Here is a 16,166-nt window from a genome sequence, read left to right on the forward strand (position 1 = left end):
CGTGGTTTATCTGCGGGGTTGCTCCATTTTCACTAAGCGACCATGCATCAACTAACCCATCTTTCGGGTCGTCGGCGCGCCCTTTAACATTGTCTTCTTATTAATTCCTCACCGTTTGAAGATAAGCATACTTTCGTAACCTCAATTGTCCTCTATGACTAGCTTAACGCTGATAAGCGGAAGTAACGTTAAACCCCGATCTCGGATGTACCATCGCGTCTGCAACTCATATCTTGCTGCAGCACGTCTCTGACCACTTACAACATGCCTCGCGTTTATGTAGCCAGGATTTAGATGGAGCTCCTGACTTGGCCGACGCCTTTGGATATCCTATCATGGCCTCGGGGAACTAGCGATGCCGACGGGGCAAAGGGCGCTCAAAAGTTCGTTGCAGATAAGTCGATGCGTCTTTTTCGGTTACTCGTAGTCGCCGACGCTCACGTTGCCCTATCTAATCTCACAAATAAATAGTAGGTTGATTGACTATGTAGGCAATATGTAGTTGACAATTTCGTCTCTTCTTCCAGCCATACTCATTGCTGGCTTTAGACCTTTGTTGTTACCTGTTGCCATGAAACAATCCATTGCAAATGTTATCCTTGGGCTAGGGGGTGCCATAGCCTCTTCTCTACCCGTCCAACTCCATACCATAGGGTCCCTAACTTCTCACTTAACAAATATCTACGTCAAGTTTGATCAAGCGTCAGAGGGTCCTTTGTCATTCACTTATGGCCTTTGCAACAGCAAGTCTCATTCTGAGTCCCACTACACGATAGCTGTCACCGAAAGCAAAGGTGTCTCTCGATTAGTCTGGATCATCCCTGATGATTCATACGACAACGGCTGCATTTCAGCGTGGACAGAAGATAATGTTCTCGTGGGACGCAGTGAGCCCCAAAGGCTTCATCGTGTCAGGCGTCGGGATGTTCAGAAGCGGGCAACAGGTGAGTGATATTCTCTTCCGTGCGGTTGGAGGCTGACAACAAGGCTGTGACAGATCCAATCCTCATGAATGCCGAGAATGGTATCGATACACTGGGACCATGGTTCGACGGTGTTGAGCATCTATCCAAGACCGGCCTCTCTGCACTCGATGCCGACGCTGCCAAAGAGAAGCAGATTGCAATTGTTGGTGCGGGTATGTCCGGCTTGATGACCTACCTGGTCTTGTCACAAGCAGGTATGACCAACATCAGTATCATTGAAGGCGGTAATCGGCTTGGTGGCCGTGTTCATACCGAATACTTGACGGGCGGTCCGTTCGACTACTCTTATCAGGAGATGGGGCCCATGCGATTCCCCTCTACTTACAAGAGTCCTGAGACCAACGAGACAATGAACATCACGGACCATCAGCTGGTGTTTCAACTTGCAGAAGAGATGAACAAGCTCAACAACCACGACAAGAACCTCAGTGTTGACTTCATTCCTTGGATCCAGAGTAGCCTAAACGGCCTTTCGTACAAGAACGAGTTCAAACTGCCAAGTGGACTACCCCCAACGCTAAAGGAAATTGCAGGTAATGCATCACTCAGTCCTGCAAGTGTCAATGACCCTATGACCCAAGACCTCCAGACCAAGGTTGATACATTCATGCCTGGCTCGGAGTTCAGCACTCTTATGGCAAAGAACATGTTCAAAGCCCATAAGCAGTGGCTTGAAACTGGTCTCAATGGCCTTGGTGGTGATCAATGGTCTGAATACGCCTTCATGGTCAACTACTTGAAGGGTAGCCTCAACAGCACTGACATGAATGGTGGTTGGTCTGCTTCTAGTTTCTGGGACTCATTATACGAGGGAATGTATTTCTCAGCCGCCAGCTACAAGACCATCGATGGTGGTCTCAACAGACTTCCCTTGTCGTTCCATCCTCTTGTCGACAACATTACAACAATGGGCCGCAGGATTGAGCGTGTCAGGTATAGCGAGACCGACGAGAAGGTCACATTGCAATGGCGCAACGAGCATAACGACACAATATTCCAGAACTCAACTTTCGATTACGCTGTCATTGCAGTACCTTTCTCTGTTGTCCGAAGGTGGCGTCTTCCCAAGCTCCCCGCAACTATCTCCAACGCCATCAAGGAGTTGAACTATGGGTCTGCCTGCAAGGTTGCGCTTGAGTTCTCTGAGCGTTTCTGGGAGCACTACGAGAACCCGATCTATGGCGGTTGCAGTACAACTACGGATATTCCGGGCATTGGCAGTATCTGTTATCCATCCTACAACTTGAATGGCACGGGCCCTGCTACCATTCTGGCAAGCTACATCAGTGGTGACATGGGAGTTCGGTTGGCAAGCATGTCCGAGGAAGATCACGTCCAGATGGTCCTTGAGGCCATGGTTGAGATTCACGGAGAGTTCACTCGGGATCTTTATACCGGAAAGTATAACAGAAGATGCTGGGCGCTTGACCCTCTTGAATCCGGAAGCTGGGCTAGCCCGACTGCAGGACAGCATCAACTCTATATACCCGAGTATTTCAAGACATACAACAAGGTAAGCAGTGCAGCGATTTCGGCGAGTCATTTTCTGACGATTTGAGTAGATGATCTTTGTTGGCGAGCATACCTCGTATACTCACGCTTGGATCGCCTCGGCTTTAGACTCGGGTATCCGTGGCGCAGTCCAGCTTTTACTAGGTACGAATTGATGCGGACGATACAATCATTCACACTTGCTAACGATAACAGAACTTGGGCTCGTTGACGAGGCAAAACAGGCGGTGGAGAAGTGGATGGCGAGATGGATTGAAGTGGTAAGACGATTTAACCATGTTGAACGTAACATTACTGACATTTCGGGATATAGTAAGCGACTGTATACGCTCTTACCGGCACTAAAGACGTTCAAGTGGAACATTCGGTAACACTTAAAATAAGAGACTGGCTTTTGTGTGTCAAATTGTTTGGCAAGCGATATGGGCCTTGCCGGATTGTGTAATTTGGTTGACAATTTCTATCGGCTGCCAAGCCTTGTTATACGCGTATCCCAACGATTACGTATTCCAATACGGTGTAGCCAATCAGAGTAAATGGATGTTCTCACCTCATCTCTGTGCTCACGGAGCGCTCCGGTGTATCCAGCAAAAGTCAGGCGATTTTTCCCGCGCAACCCGGAGACGCTTGGCTCGCTGTAGAAATTGTCAACTTGATAGATAATTCCGGATCAATGATCTAAGTATGGATGGGATTAAGTTGCAGTAAGACTAGTCATTGTAGTTAACCTATGTCTCTTGTAAACGTGAGCACTATATCCCATATATAATCGATAATGCGAATAGTGGAATTCTCTATGCTTCTCAATACAGGCAGTGTCTATGAGATTGCTGTAGCAAGATAATGATTAATGTTATTTGAACTGTTAATTCCAAGGACGGACAACAGCTCTTGTTGATTTAGCATTATTGAATCTTACAAGTTCTCTAAAATATCCAATAGCATTTCTCTTATTTTTCTCATCAACGGAGCATCATCTCTCTTATATGAACCCTCTATCTTAGCAAAGGTGACTTTTTCTGCCCAGCTTCCATTTCTCGACCATTTCTTTTACTCAGGGTATCTTTATTCGCAAGCCAATCTCAACATGCTCGTCAATAGCATTTTAACCCTCCCGCTCTCCATTTTCATGTCAATCACCACGGTGGTTGACATAGACTGTGTAATAAATGTCAATGCCCAGTGCGAACCCTGAGTACTGTACCTTCACGTGGAACAATGGTGACTGTTCCTCCCCAAGATAGGGCTCAAATGACCCATTTTCCGTCGTTAATGAATGCGTGTCGGACGTTACCTGCCATTCTTCATGTGTCAATGGTCTCTGCTGCAACACGGACAAGCTGCCTAATGGTGCGAGTGATTGTCACACTGTTGGCATCCTCTTGGGTTGCTGTTTTGCGCACCAACCAGGCATGGGGGTACTTTGTGTTTATGCTTCAATTGAAGGTACCCGATCATCCGAGTTATCGTGCGGTTGCTAACCGGGTCATTGCGATCGGATAAAACAGGCCTTGAGATAAAGGTCTACTGCAAGTTTCGTGGCGCGCAGGAAAGGACAGCTTGGTTCAAATGCCTCTAGCAGATCTCGTTAAATAAGTGGAGCTCAAGATTGATAAGAACAACAACTAATACTTAGTCCACCACAGAGAAGAACAAGAACAACCTCGATACATGACTATGAGGAATAACTTAACACAGAGCCCAATAAGCACTGCTTATTAAATAAAAGGAATAAATAGGTTTAATAAGAAAAGTCGTACGATGCTTACGTCTAGAGTAGGACCTACCCGGAACTACCGGTAGTCACGTGACGCTAGTATCCTAAGTTTGATTACGTGTAAAATTTTCGTGCGCTCAGCCCCTTACTATTCTCATTGTGCACAACCATCGCAGCTCCCTTCACCGCATAATGGCTGAGAAAATCGCCCACCAGCAGCCGCCATCGCCAGTGCGGTCTGGCATGAGACATAACGAGGATATTCGGTGCATCGTGTCCACGATCCTTTTTTTCCTCGTCTTTGTGATTACTTGGCACAATTTCTCATCGCCGTTGGCGGGAGGCTGGGTTTCGCTTACACTATGGCTGTCGCTCTTCCAGCTGTCCTTTATGGGCGCTGTGACAACGCATAATGCTATCCATTTGCCTGTCTTCTGGAGTAGGAACTGGAACAACTTCTACCAAATTTGCTTGTCTCTTCAGTACGGCGGCGCTGTTACGGTCTTCATCCCAGGTCACAATTTGTCTCATCACAAATACCCTCAGCAAGCAAGAGATGTCAGTAAGTAGCTTACTTCCTTCCTATTCAGACCCAATTGTCTGACAGGAAATTAAATACCTCAACTTCTCCGCATATGACATTGCTGACCGCATAAACAGTGCGCACCACTAAAGTCCGATACAGCTGGAACCTCTTGAATGGTCTACTCTTTTTCTGGCATGTTGTCCTGTCAGGGAATAAGGATGACAAGCTGTACTTTGAGGCCCAGGCCCGTCTCAACCGACCTATCGTGAAGCAGCGCCGCCGCGAAGAGATTGCTGTCTGGGGTACTACTGCAGTGCTCATCTTGATGGATTGGCGTCGATGGATCTGGTTTGCGCTTTTGCCGCAGTTCTATGCAAAGTACTGCATCCTGTCATTGAACTTTCTTCAGCACGACGGCTGCGATATGAGCTCAAAGTATAATTTCGCGCGCAACTTCACTGGCAAAACGCTCAATTACTTGTGCTTCAACAATGGCTATCATACCGTGCACCATTTATACCCTGGTCTGCATTGGTCTGTCCTGCCGCAGAAGCATCAAGAGCTCATTGGACCTCGTATCGCCCAGAGCCTTGAGAGCTCCAACATATTAGTTTATATGTGGAAGAGCTTTATTTATCCCGGCCTTCGTCTTGACTATACTGGCCGTCGGCTTGTGATTACAAAGGAGGAAAACGAGATGCCTGACGAACCCTGGTTTTACCAAGAGTCAGAGACTTTCTCAAACACGAAAGAATATCTTTCCCAGGGTATGAAATGATCGCATAATATCTGAGCTAGACTTGTAGAATGCAATGCTTGGAGCCTGCACATACTATAGATATAGATACCAAAAGTCCCTTATGCCAGCATCAATTTTTTAAAGTTTGCATTTGCGTTTCATATAACATACATCAACAAATTAGTTAAACATGACATCACAGCAGTCATGTTTCCTGAGCTTTGCTTATATATAAATGCATCATTAACAGAGGACACTTGAAAGTGCTGTAGACTAATTGAAGGGGCCATGATTTACCGAGCGAGACTTGACGACACCATCATCCTGAGACCTGGCGAGCTCCGAAAAGTTAGGCCATTAGTGCCCGACTGAAGATGACATTGGACCAACCTTCGAGCGAGTGGCCCCTGTCTATTTAAGCATAATTTCGACGATCCGGGATCCCGATGCCAACGGCTGATGGTTTACTATAAGAGTAGATATCCAGGTCTTGGAAGGAGACGTATCCATGTCATCTCACTGCCACATTTAAGTATTGAGCGGAAACCCCGACACCGATCAAGGCTATATGTCCAAGATAAAAGAGTCCGCACATCCGGATCAAACTTTGTATCAACAATTCAAAGTATCACAGCAAACCACCAATACTTATCATCGCACTTGAGTAAACCTTCAGCTCCTCATCCATCATTGAGCCACTCGCACAATTTGCGCCATTCATCAACCTGCATAATAAGCAGCGATTAAAGAGAAAAGTACAAGAGTGTCTCATCCGAATATCCCGTTAAATACACCATCTACGGCTATATCCCCAACATAGGTAGAATTGCCTTCTATGCCATTATATTTAGTACTTACACCCGTATCCAAGTATATTACCTCATTAGATACTAGCGACAGTAGAAAGGCTATACTCTCCTCAGCAGTCTTATAAAATACGATAACTACACATAGTAAATACTTATATCTAAGAACCCCTAGGACAACAGATTAACATCCATTTAATTTATGGTGCCTATAATTAGTCTATTATTCCTTACTGCAGCTATATATAACTATGTAGTCACCCGTTTAATACTTTAGCAAGCAGTATACAAAGCTCCCTGTAAGATTCGAGACATAGCTATTTATTATTACTAATATACTTAGCTTCTTCTATCAGGCTATTAATGGTATTATAGTATCTATAACAGAGAAGTATAAAGTTATAGAAGATACTAGCAGATTTATTATAGTATTCGGAGTAACACTTCAGGCAGTAGTAATAGCTACCGCTAATATCCTTACTATTAACGTTACTTTGAGAATACATCATCAAAAAGGAAGTGTATTTAGGGATCTGTCTAAGTATCTTAACACATTTCTAATATCTTTGGCTATTATGTTTCTCCTCATCTTCACGCGGTGCATCTACGGGCAAGTAGTACTTCCGTTGTGATGCAGTCTATGATCTAATGTCCCGAGTAGTGCTAAGCTGCCAGATAGAGTTGGCGGAAAGATAATGCGACCAGAGATTAAGTTTATAATACTTGATGGTTGGTGAGTCCCCGTTCAGATTTGTCTGACTCCTTCGGAACTAACCCTGTTTCACCGCCAGTATGATTACCATCTCTGTTATTCTACTTTCCGTCATCCACCCTGGCCTTTATGCCAACGATATTCACGACTGTGGAGAGCACCGATCCAAATCTATGCGACTCATGGACCTTAAGTCCTGGGATGGGCCAGACCAAGCACCTACAGAACGATACGAGCCGAGTCCGGTACCTTCCAATAGATATGAAGTATACCGAGAGCCTTCGGATTGCTAGGCCATAACCAGGGGAGCAAATATGTTCCTAGTGACTAGGAACCCCAGATGGCAGGAATCGATAAAAGGTTGAGTCATTGTGAGCTGAATTGTGGTGTCGTGTTGTTTACTATAGGTGGGGTTTCATTTTAGAACGGGGCCTAAATGGGCAGTAATGCCAGTTGGACATAGATGGACGTTTTGTTTAAACTGTCTTGAATCGATATCGTTTATATTCAGATTCTCGTCCCACAACCTCCTCAGGCCCGCTTCTGTTACTCAAGTTGGCCTGCACATTGTTTTATGCATATATCCTACCCCAAGACACTCATCCAACTAGGGTTCTCAGTTCCTGTTCCATCAAAGTACACCAGGTAGTATAAGATTGTCGTGATAAGGTTAAAGACTGTCAGCGATATGCCGACAGTGGAGGATGAATTCAAAGTAAGGGCACGCACATAGAACGAATGTTATTTCATTTGGAGTCAGCAAGTGACAAGATACCTGTACAGAGTGGCAAGGTGGGGACGCTGAACCGACAGAAACGTGTTTGTTATGCAACCCAGCGAGTGGAAAAAGAAAAAAACAAAGGCAACTGTGCCCCCACGAATGGAAACATGCCAAGGATTTTCACACAGTACTATCTGAATCTAATACTTAGCACTAATCCCGAAAGCTCACAAGCTTGTTCGACTCCTCCCACAGTCTATGTTCCGCTTCTTCATCGTAGATCCATGAGGCATATCCTGGTACAGCCGACATAAAGTCTGCACCCGGCTCCAGCGGTGGTTCCTCAGCGCAATCATTCAAATACTTTCACCTCGACCCTCCCATTCTTTGCTCAATGCTGGGTAAATAGTTGTAGCCGCACCCTGAGTAGGACTCTTTGTAACCAGCTTCAACTGTTCAGTCACGCCGAGCTGATTCAAATCGACATGCTGGCTCAAGTTGGTCATGATAACCCCTGGATGCACAGCTAAGGCATGTAAGCCCTGAGCGCCGTATTTTCTCTCAAGCTCAGCTGTAATGTAGATATTGGCCGTTTTGGATTGGCCGTATGCGAGCCAAGGATCATGTTCCCCCTCCTTTTCGAAATTGAAGTCGTGGAATCGGATACCGCCCATGCGGTGGGCCATAGAAGAAACAGAGATGACTCGCGACTGGTAGGAAGGTGTACTAGCAGCTACAAGAGCAGGCTTCAGTAGCTGGAAAAACAGAAAGTGACCAAGGTGGTTGGTGCCGAACTGCATGTCAAATCCATCCTTAGTCTTCCCTTCAGGTGTCGCCATGACCCCTGCGTTAAGGATAAGAAGATTTAATTTCGGACTTTTCTCCAGTTCGCAGCAGAACCAACGGATTTCAGCGAGTCAAGTCTCAGCTCAATGCCGTAGACAGGCGATTCAGACTTTGCTTCAGGCCAAGTCTTGACATCATTGATAGCCTGGTCAATTTTGGCAGGCGTCCTTGCTGTTATGAAGACCGTAGCACCAGTGGCATGGAGAGCTCGAGCAGTCTCAAGACCGATGCCTTGGTTTGCGCCTGTGACGAGGACCACCTTATCAGAGAGCTTTCCTAGCAGCCCTTCGTCTTTAATGATTTGTAGGGCTGTTGGGCGTGCATCTCCAGGGCCCTGAGGTTTTATATGGGCAGCAGCGTATTGAGACATTTGGACTCGGTGATTTGGTTTCCATTGGTTGGATGTAGAATGAGTATAGAGAGGTATGATATGGATCAGTATCTCCAGAATACGTGCGTGATTTATATAATGAAAACGAAGAAACCCATCTACCTAACTGAAGGCATTTGTTAAGAGCTCTGCTTATGATACTCATGCTTATTGATCAGAACGGTGATGTCCTAACTCCGGCAGGCGGACACTGTCTGGGACTCTAACATCGTGTCAATTGTGGTCTATATTCTTCTATGTACATGCGGACTTGAAGTCCGCGGTTGTCACTACGCTTGTCACTCGATACGCAATGCTTAAAGTTTCAGCAGAGTTAGAACAAGCTTCTCACTGCCGCGGTATCCGAACGGCAGTTAAGCAGGCAGGCTTAATGCAACGTGGATGAAGTGAGCCACTTTATCCTCTGAAAGTGGAAGCAAAGGTTAGCGGTAGGTGAATTCTCAGGCCAAAGTTATACTAGTTTGCTGGCTCGGAAAATGGGGCCAAGCTGGCTATGATTGAATACTAATCATTTGCTAGAGTGGAGGTTTAGCGCATTGAGGCGGAAGAATACAAAACCAATTCGCAGTAGCGCCCCCCCGGCCCAACTGCGTCACTTTCGACTTGCAAAAAGATCACATACCGTTGACTAGGAAGCACAAGTGGCTGCTTAGAAATAGGGTAAAGATAGTTTGACATGAATTTGACAATTATGCAGCACACCGACACTTGTGATTATTTAGAAGAAACACCTTTGACACAAAATTATACGGGGACTAGACTGAAACGGGATTATGCGCCGGACCGATCACAAACCATGTTGCCTTGTCCTCATTCCTCGTTCCTGATATCTTGCACTTCGTATCTCGAGTCTCGTTCCTCGTTCCTTAACTCGCATCTCGCATCTTAGGTTTCGTATCTCAGCCATCGTTAGCCGAGCAATCATTCCTCCTTGCTTATTGGTCCCTCGGTATCAAGATTAGATTACAGTGGGATTAGAAAAGTTCCAACACTATCCAGTTTTACTTAATCAACCCAATGAATATTGCAATCTCCATGTAGCCATTATGCATACAGTTGGTCGTTAGCCAAGGTGTGTCATTAATGCAAGTGATGCTCAAAGAGAGTAAATTCTGATGTAATATACAATCATATTTCGCAAACTACCAATTGCTACTAGGAACCGCTCTGAATCATTCGCTTCGGCATTGATCTCAAAGTTCTCGACAATGTCATGTTTGAAGTCACTTTTGAAAGCCTAAGCTTTAATTAAAGCAGCACGGCAACGCTGTATAACAGGAACAAGATCAGTATGAGCGATCTAAATTGGGTCACTAATGATACCAGTCATAGTCAGGATTGGTAAATGGTAGCACTGAGAAACCACCCTGTCGTCGTCCACCATGTATGGTATTCAAGCAATGTCGTAATACATGGTTGGATGATTTGCCTGAGTCGAGTAGGACGCAGCCCTCTGAGCTAAGTAAGGTCCCATCTAGAAATAATCCAATCGCATTATTCCGACTTCAAGTGCTCCTTCAGACCTTCCTCAAAACTCCGCGGCTTCTTGACATGGTCCAAGACAGTCAACTCCTCGGGTTTGAATTCCCAGTCGCCTTTGAGGTCAATTAGGGCGCCAGCCTCTGACATATACGCAAAAAGTCCGGTGCGGCCATGCTTGAGACGAAGATTGGCTAAGTGTCTTTCGAGATCAGCCACGTCGCCCATGCGCTTGACCTCGGTCTCACGGCCGGAGACACGACGGTAAATTTCCGCAACTCTTCAATACTAATTTCCCCTGAGCAGAACCGGAAGAATCCACCCTTGCCCTCCCGGACGCCCTCCCCATTTACCAAGATCTCAATGGTATAGGCAGCGACATTGTCTAGCGATGACCAGGACAACTTGGTGGTATTGCCGTCACCCTAATACCTAAGGCTAACCTTCTTGCCTTCATCATCAACAGTCAAGGATCCAGGGCCAAACTTTGTCAGGTAAAGGTCTGAGAAATAGCCCGTAAAGATATAAATAGGATTAATGGAGCTGGTCCAGGCGGCGTAATGCTGAAAGGCGATGTTTGTGTCATAATGCTCGAAGTCTCCATACTTTATTTTACTCCAATCGTTATTCCACGTAGCGGCGTTAAAAACCTTCACCCCAGCCCTTTCAGCAGCAAGAAGTAGCAGGGAGCCGCCTTCGACGGTGAGGATAGGGTCGCCATTGTAGGCGCAAATAATACTATCAACGCCCTTGCCAGCTTGGTCAAGTGCATCAATGTCGTAGTGGGTTTTGCTCGTTACGAAAGATTCGAGCTTGCGAGAGATGTCTGATTGAAGCTTTGACGAATTTCGACCGAGACCCCGAACGGAAAGACCACGTGAAATAGCAGCTGACGCTAGCCGCTGCCCAAGGTTACCGGTGATGCCAGCGATAAGAACAACCATCTTTTTGTCTTTGATTTGGTTTGGAGTCGGAATGATCAAATGGAAAAAGAAGGATAAGGAAGCCTGGAACATCGAATAATTGACCTTCACCAGTACAGTGTTTATACCTGGCTGAGACTCAGAGTGATGCGGGAGACAAGGGGAATGTCTGAACTCCGCAACTCCACCGCCAGGCTACTCACTGATGGCAATTAGCATCTATGTCTACACATTTGTCAGCTCTGAGTCCTTTACAAATCACGATAGTGATGATATCGGTCAATGAAATTACTAAATGTCACTTTGTGGGCTCTCCATGTTTTGTAGCCTAGGCGTTAGCATTTATGCATAACCACACCATTCTGCAGATTTCGAATATGTTGTGCTTGTGCATCCAAAATGTTTGGTACGTCGACTTCAAGCAGTTGTGACGTTTTCGCAATATTTCGGCTCGGGTAGGATAGCGACGAGACAGGATGTTGTTTGGTTTCTCCCTGCCTTTGAGTAAAGTCTTGAGGACGGGGCGTGAGCGTGAGTTGCCGCTCAAGAGAACGTTCAGAAGTAGCCCGTTGTACCTGACTCATTTTTCTGAGATTTAACCAAAAAATAGTATGATTATTGATAGAATCAAAAAGCCAGACGAACCGCAGTCTGCACTCAGGAAAGATATAACCTGGCCATTTAAATATCTATTTTCAACCACCTTCCCCGCACCAGAAAAGTGTATAATACATTGTTGGAATGGGCCAATGAAAATTAAATGTAATAATGGTTGGCCTCCAAGTTACTAGGCCTTTGTCATACGCCAGGCCACTTGACGGCCGACACCATGACATTGAATGGCCGGCCTCCGACCTTATCAGGCTTTACTCTAAGGTGCAGATTCAATGACGTAATAGCGACAAGCCACGGACCGTAAGATAAGTGGATGGACTGGCTATTATCAGGCTCCAGTTTCTAGCCATAGGAAATACAAGTTATTTCTTTATTATAAACCAACACTAGAAGAAATAAAACAACTAGTAAAAAGACCTGATTACTAACTTAGCGAGCTTCATTAGTGTATTCCGGCTAGTTGGAAAGGGTACTGGTGCTAAGCAATCGCCACGTGATGATACCCCGCGAACCTCGTCAAACCTCAACAGTTTAATTGTCTTTCTTTACCTTGTATATATCCAATTTTCCAGTTATTTATTGCTTTAATTATAATGGCAGAGACAAATTATACTGTATGTCCTCAGGTGAATATCCTTCTGCCGTATCTCTCTGCTAATGCCCTTCTGAAGCGCGCCCTTCAATGTCCGGAATGCACTCTGAAGTTTTCGCGTCCTAGCCATCTCCATCGGCATCAACTCACGCATTCTGCATCCAATCACAGACAACATATACCTTGCCCATATTGTTCAAAGACATTCAGTAGGCGCGACGTTCTGCTGCGTCACCTGCGTCATGGACATCAGGTACAAGAACAAACCAGGCGATCAAGTCAGAAGTCGTGTTTTCGATGTGTTGAACGGAAGGCGAAGTGCAATCGCGAAAGGCCCTGCAATCGCTGCATCCGATCAGGGAATAATTGTGAGTATCCTACGACAGACGATATGAATGACTGGGGGCCGCATGAGGGCGCTTCTCCTACAGGACAGTCAATTCTTCCTTCCAACACGCAACAAATACAAGAACAGCAGGATGAATCGATGACCTCTCCAACGAATGAAGAAACTCGATCCTTCCAACATGAAACGGGACCTGACGGCCTCTTATTAGACGATTCAACAGAGCATATTCCCCTACCAACAGCACCTCTAGTCCATCCGGTCCACGGTGCTGACATCACGGATCAAGATCAAGCTTGCCAGGGTTGGCCCTTTTTATAATCTAGATGATGAGCCGACAATCTCTCCAACTATGGACATTCCACAGTCCTTCAATGTCTTGCCAGTAGATGCAGCTCATTCGGTGTTTGAAGATACTTTTGCTCTTTCTCCCTCTTCCATCCTTCCAGGGCAGACAAGCTTTCGGACTGGTGGGTTTGACTGGTTGAACTTCGACATTGGCAATAGTCCTCAAGGCTTCCAAGTCGATACTTTTTATAATAGCTATATACCAGAGTTCTGGTTTTCCAGTACAGCCCAGCAAGTCTCCGAGTCAGAAGGGCTTAGTAGCAGTGGCACTGGCAATAGAGTACAACAAAGAACGAGCAGTGGGGAATCGAGCCGGGATTCACAAGAGGAAGGGCTACCAGACGTGGAACAAAACACGCTTGCGTGGCCTTTTGATCAGGCGCATAAGCAATCTCCTCATCGCTATCGGCTCCCTCCACTTCGCGATATTCTCAACGGTTATTGCCCGACAGACAGACCGCGGCCTGTTCAGACAACACTTGTAAAAGGCTTCATCCAAATCCTCTCTGAGAATCCCCTTCCTCAGCTTGAAACCTTACGAGACCCTCATTCTATCCAAGCTTTTTGCAGTCTACAGCGTCTTGTTGACTCCTATTTTTCTCGGTTCCACGACATTCAGGCGATTATCCACAAACCTACTTGGACCATGTCGGCTTGCCCGCCTATTCTTCTTACAGCCATGGCCTCTGTTGGTGCATTGCTCTCTGATAGTCAGTCAGATTACGAGCTCTCAGTAGCACTGAGTGAGATCTGCTCTACAATGATTAACTGGAGGCTGTTTACACAGTCCTCACCTACTGTACGTAATACTGATTATCCAAGGGCGCCTCAGATGCTACCAACTACAGTGATGTCTCATATCTTAATTGCACTCTGCTTTACCAGATCTATTCGCTCGGGTCAGGGAAACGACAGCTATATCAGAATGCAGACAGGTCTCGTGGACTCTTGATCGGTGGTTACGGGGAATCGGTCTGCTGAATCCCCGCTCTTCGATCACTCTGAGTCAGGATCACGAGGCCATTCGTGGTTCTGAGGACGACCATGTTCTTACAAAAGATTGGAAGAACTGGATCAAGATGGAGTCAGGAAGGAGGGCATCTTGGGCAGCATTCGAGTATGACTGCAGTCTTTGCACTCTCACAAGTCGTCGAGGCATTGTTGACTTGAGCGAGCTGCCATCAGAATTGCCATGTCCTGAGTCCATGTGGAACGCCACCTCGGCACGAGCTTGGTTTGCTCTGATGTCTCGTCTTGGTCAGGATGACTCAAGACCAAATCTATCTAAAGTGCTGAAGCAAGCACTGGCTGGGAGAGAACTACCATCGTCCTTGGGATCTTGGGCTAAGAGGCTCTGTGCGCAGGTAATCGGGCGGTTACTCTGGGACCTCTGGCAAATCGAGGTTGTCGCAATGCCAGAGTACCTCGGCCTTGGATCAATTGTGGCTGCGCACCAAGACACGAAGAGGTCGCTGCTCAAGGGCTTGAATAACTTGGTTGAATCTCTATCTTCGCCATCATCAACGAGCGATCTTACCAGCTACAAGTAAGTAATGAGTCCTTTACCGGCACTATATACTGACAGAAATACAGTATAGCCAGTCTTCTTTGCCACTATTCGCACTTGTGCGCGGCGAATGGCGTCCTCGACCTCATCCTATCCATCGTGCGGGGCCTCATCTCAACGGAACCTCGAGTACATGACGGAATCAAGGTAGCCCGCAACCGGCTCAAGTTGACATTTGCCAGAGACCCAAAAACAGCAAGAAGACTATGCTGGCACGCAGCCCAAATCGTCGCAATCGCTAATGAGTACCTGGTGTCTGCCCCTTGCGAGATTATGCGAGTCTTTATGGGTTACATCTTCATCATTGCCTACTCTGCTTATGGGGATCATACTAGATCATCACCAATGGAGGTCACCCAAAGTGTCAGGCTGGATCTCCATGATCAGAATCTTTCTCACAGAAGAGTCGTTGTTAAATGGATTGAGGTTGGAGGACCAGCTAGCTCTGGATCTGTTCCAGATATTGGTACTGACGGTTGCGTCCCTGCCATCAGCACCGATGCACAAGAGATATTGAAGAAGCTGCAATGCTGGGGACTGGCTCATAAGTTTACCAAGGTATTTCAGGTATTGGAAACAAAAGGACTGTAGTATAAGGCGTGGACAGGGTTCAAATCCACGACACTCCACGACACATTTGTGAATATGGCGTGGATATGGATGCTGACTAATAATTTCGATGTGGAATGGGTGGAAATGGATCCATTATGGAAATGGATCCATATTGTGGAATTCGTGGAATGGAAACCTACTTCGTCCAACAATGGTAATTAATGGGTCCCGCCCGCCCTCGGTGACGTCAATGTTTTTGTCATTGGTCCATTAAAATCCGCCGTTGCTTGACGCAAAGGCAACACACCCACCGACGTTCCTGTTTCTTGTTATGCTGGATATTCGTAGCCGAACCGATATACCTATAGACGCGCCTTGCCGTCTCTCTCCGTCAAGATCCAGCTTTTGTAGAGCTGAAAGAGCCGTTGATTGTCCTCTTCTGTTCGTTCTGGAACGGATGTGGTTGACTTGGTAGGATGGGGAGTGGCCATTTCGATTTGGGGTAGTAACGCGAGTAACAGTGAAGCCCCCAGAATGGACTCATTGTGTACGGAGGAAAATGGGGTGGCAAATCGATGTTGTGTTGTTGTGGGTGATAGAAAGTACTTAGGATATGCGGGATTTCACAAGGAAATCAAGGTATTTTCGAACCCCACCTAAAATATTCCACGATTTCCACATGTGGAACATGTGGAAGGGGCTTCGTGGCGTGGATATGGAAATGCTGAAGCCCACGTGGAATGGAATGGAATGGATATGGATCCACATTATGGATCCATATGTGGATT

The 16,166-nt window shown here is 46.3% G+C and overlaps 6 protein-coding genes across 6 annotated transcripts; 4 read left to right on the forward strand and 2 right to left on the reverse strand.

Moving 5' to 3' along the window:
* Positions 1–571: 571 nt before the first annotated feature.
* FOXG_15820 (L-amino-acid oxidase) lies at positions 572–2,869 on the forward strand (the record flags this gene model as incomplete). The annotated part of the gene is made up of 5 exons (XM_018395932.1): positions 572–944; positions 998–2,499; positions 2,549–2,642; positions 2,694–2,758; positions 2,816–2,869. 5 exons carry the CDS (start codon positions 572–574, stop codon positions 2,867–2,869), a joined length of 2,088 nt encoding a protein of 695 aa, XP_018256239.1.
* A 1,496-nt stretch (positions 2,870–4,365) lies between these two features.
* Positions 4,366–5,733, forward strand: FOXG_15821 (uncharacterized protein). The gene is made up of 2 exons (XM_018395933.1): positions 4,366–4,777; positions 4,876–5,733. The coding sequence occupies exons 1-2, from the start codon at positions 4,408–4,410 to the stop codon at positions 5,517–5,519; spliced, it is 1,014 nt and encodes a 337-aa protein (XP_018256240.1). The 5' UTR covers positions 4,366–4,407; the 3' UTR covers positions 5,520–5,733.
* A 1,345-nt stretch (positions 5,734–7,078) lies between these two features.
* FOXG_22142 (uncharacterized protein) lies at positions 7,079–7,291 on the forward strand (the record flags this gene model as incomplete). The annotated part of the gene is made up of 1 exon (XM_018402540.1): positions 7,079–7,291. One exon carries the CDS (start codon positions 7,079–7,081, stop codon positions 7,289–7,291), a length of 213 nt encoding a protein of 70 aa, XP_018256241.1.
* A 784-nt stretch (positions 7,292–8,075) lies between these two features.
* On the reverse strand, positions 8,076–8,935 carry FOXG_15822 (oxyreductase; the record flags this gene model as incomplete). Its single annotated transcript, XM_018395934.1, has 2 exons — positions 8,076–8,563; positions 8,620–8,935. The coding sequence occupies 2 exons, from the start codon at positions 8,933–8,935 to the stop codon at positions 8,076–8,078; spliced, it is 804 nt and encodes a 267-aa protein (XP_018256242.1).
* Positions 8,936–10,450: 1,515 nt separating this feature from the next.
* FOXG_15823 (uncharacterized protein) lies at positions 10,451–11,379 on the reverse strand (the record flags this gene model as incomplete). The annotated part of the gene is made up of 2 exons (XM_018395935.1): positions 10,451–10,715; positions 10,868–11,379. The coding sequence occupies 2 exons, from the start codon at positions 11,377–11,379 to the stop codon at positions 10,451–10,453; spliced, it is 777 nt and encodes a 258-aa protein (XP_018256243.1).
* Positions 11,380–12,647: 1,268 nt separating this feature from the next.
* FOXG_15824 (uncharacterized protein) lies at positions 12,648–15,453 on the forward strand. Its single transcript, XM_018395936.1, has 3 exons — positions 12,648–14,058; positions 14,195–14,805; positions 14,853–15,453. Exons 1-3 carry the CDS (start codon positions 13,264–13,266, stop codon positions 15,415–15,417), a joined length of 1,971 nt encoding a protein of 656 aa, XP_018256244.1. The 5' UTR covers positions 12,648–13,263; the 3' UTR covers positions 15,418–15,453.
* Positions 15,454–16,166: the final 713 nt, after the last annotated feature.

Source organism: Fusarium oxysporum, chromosome 8 (genome assembly GCF_000149955.1).
Source record: "Fusarium oxysporum f. sp. lycopersici 4287 chromosome 8, whole genome shotgun sequence".
NCBI classification, from domain to species: Eukaryota; Fungi; Ascomycota; class Sordariomycetes; order Hypocreales; family Nectriaceae; genus Fusarium; species Fusarium oxysporum.

Coding starts and splice junctions, on each gene's coding strand:
- FOXG_15821 (XM_018395933.1), top strand. CDS start 4,408: ATGGCTGAGAAAATCGCCCACCAGCAGCCGCCATCGCCAGTGCGGTCT. Junction 4,778..4,875: donor TCAGCAAGCAAGAGATGTCA/GTAAGTAGCTTA, acceptor CCGCATAAACAG/TGCGCACCACTAAAGTCCGA.
- FOXG_15824 (XM_018395936.1), top strand. CDS start 13,264: ATGGACATTCCACAGTCCTTCAATGTCTTGCCAGTAGATGCAGCTCAT. Junction 14,059..14,194: donor TTACACAGTCCTCACCTACT/GTACGTAATACT, acceptor GAATGCAGACAG/GTCTCGTGGACTCTTGATCG. Junction 14,806..14,852: donor AGCGATCTTACCAGCTACAA/GTAAGTAATGAG, acceptor ACAGAAATACAG/TATAGCCAGTCTTCTTTGCC.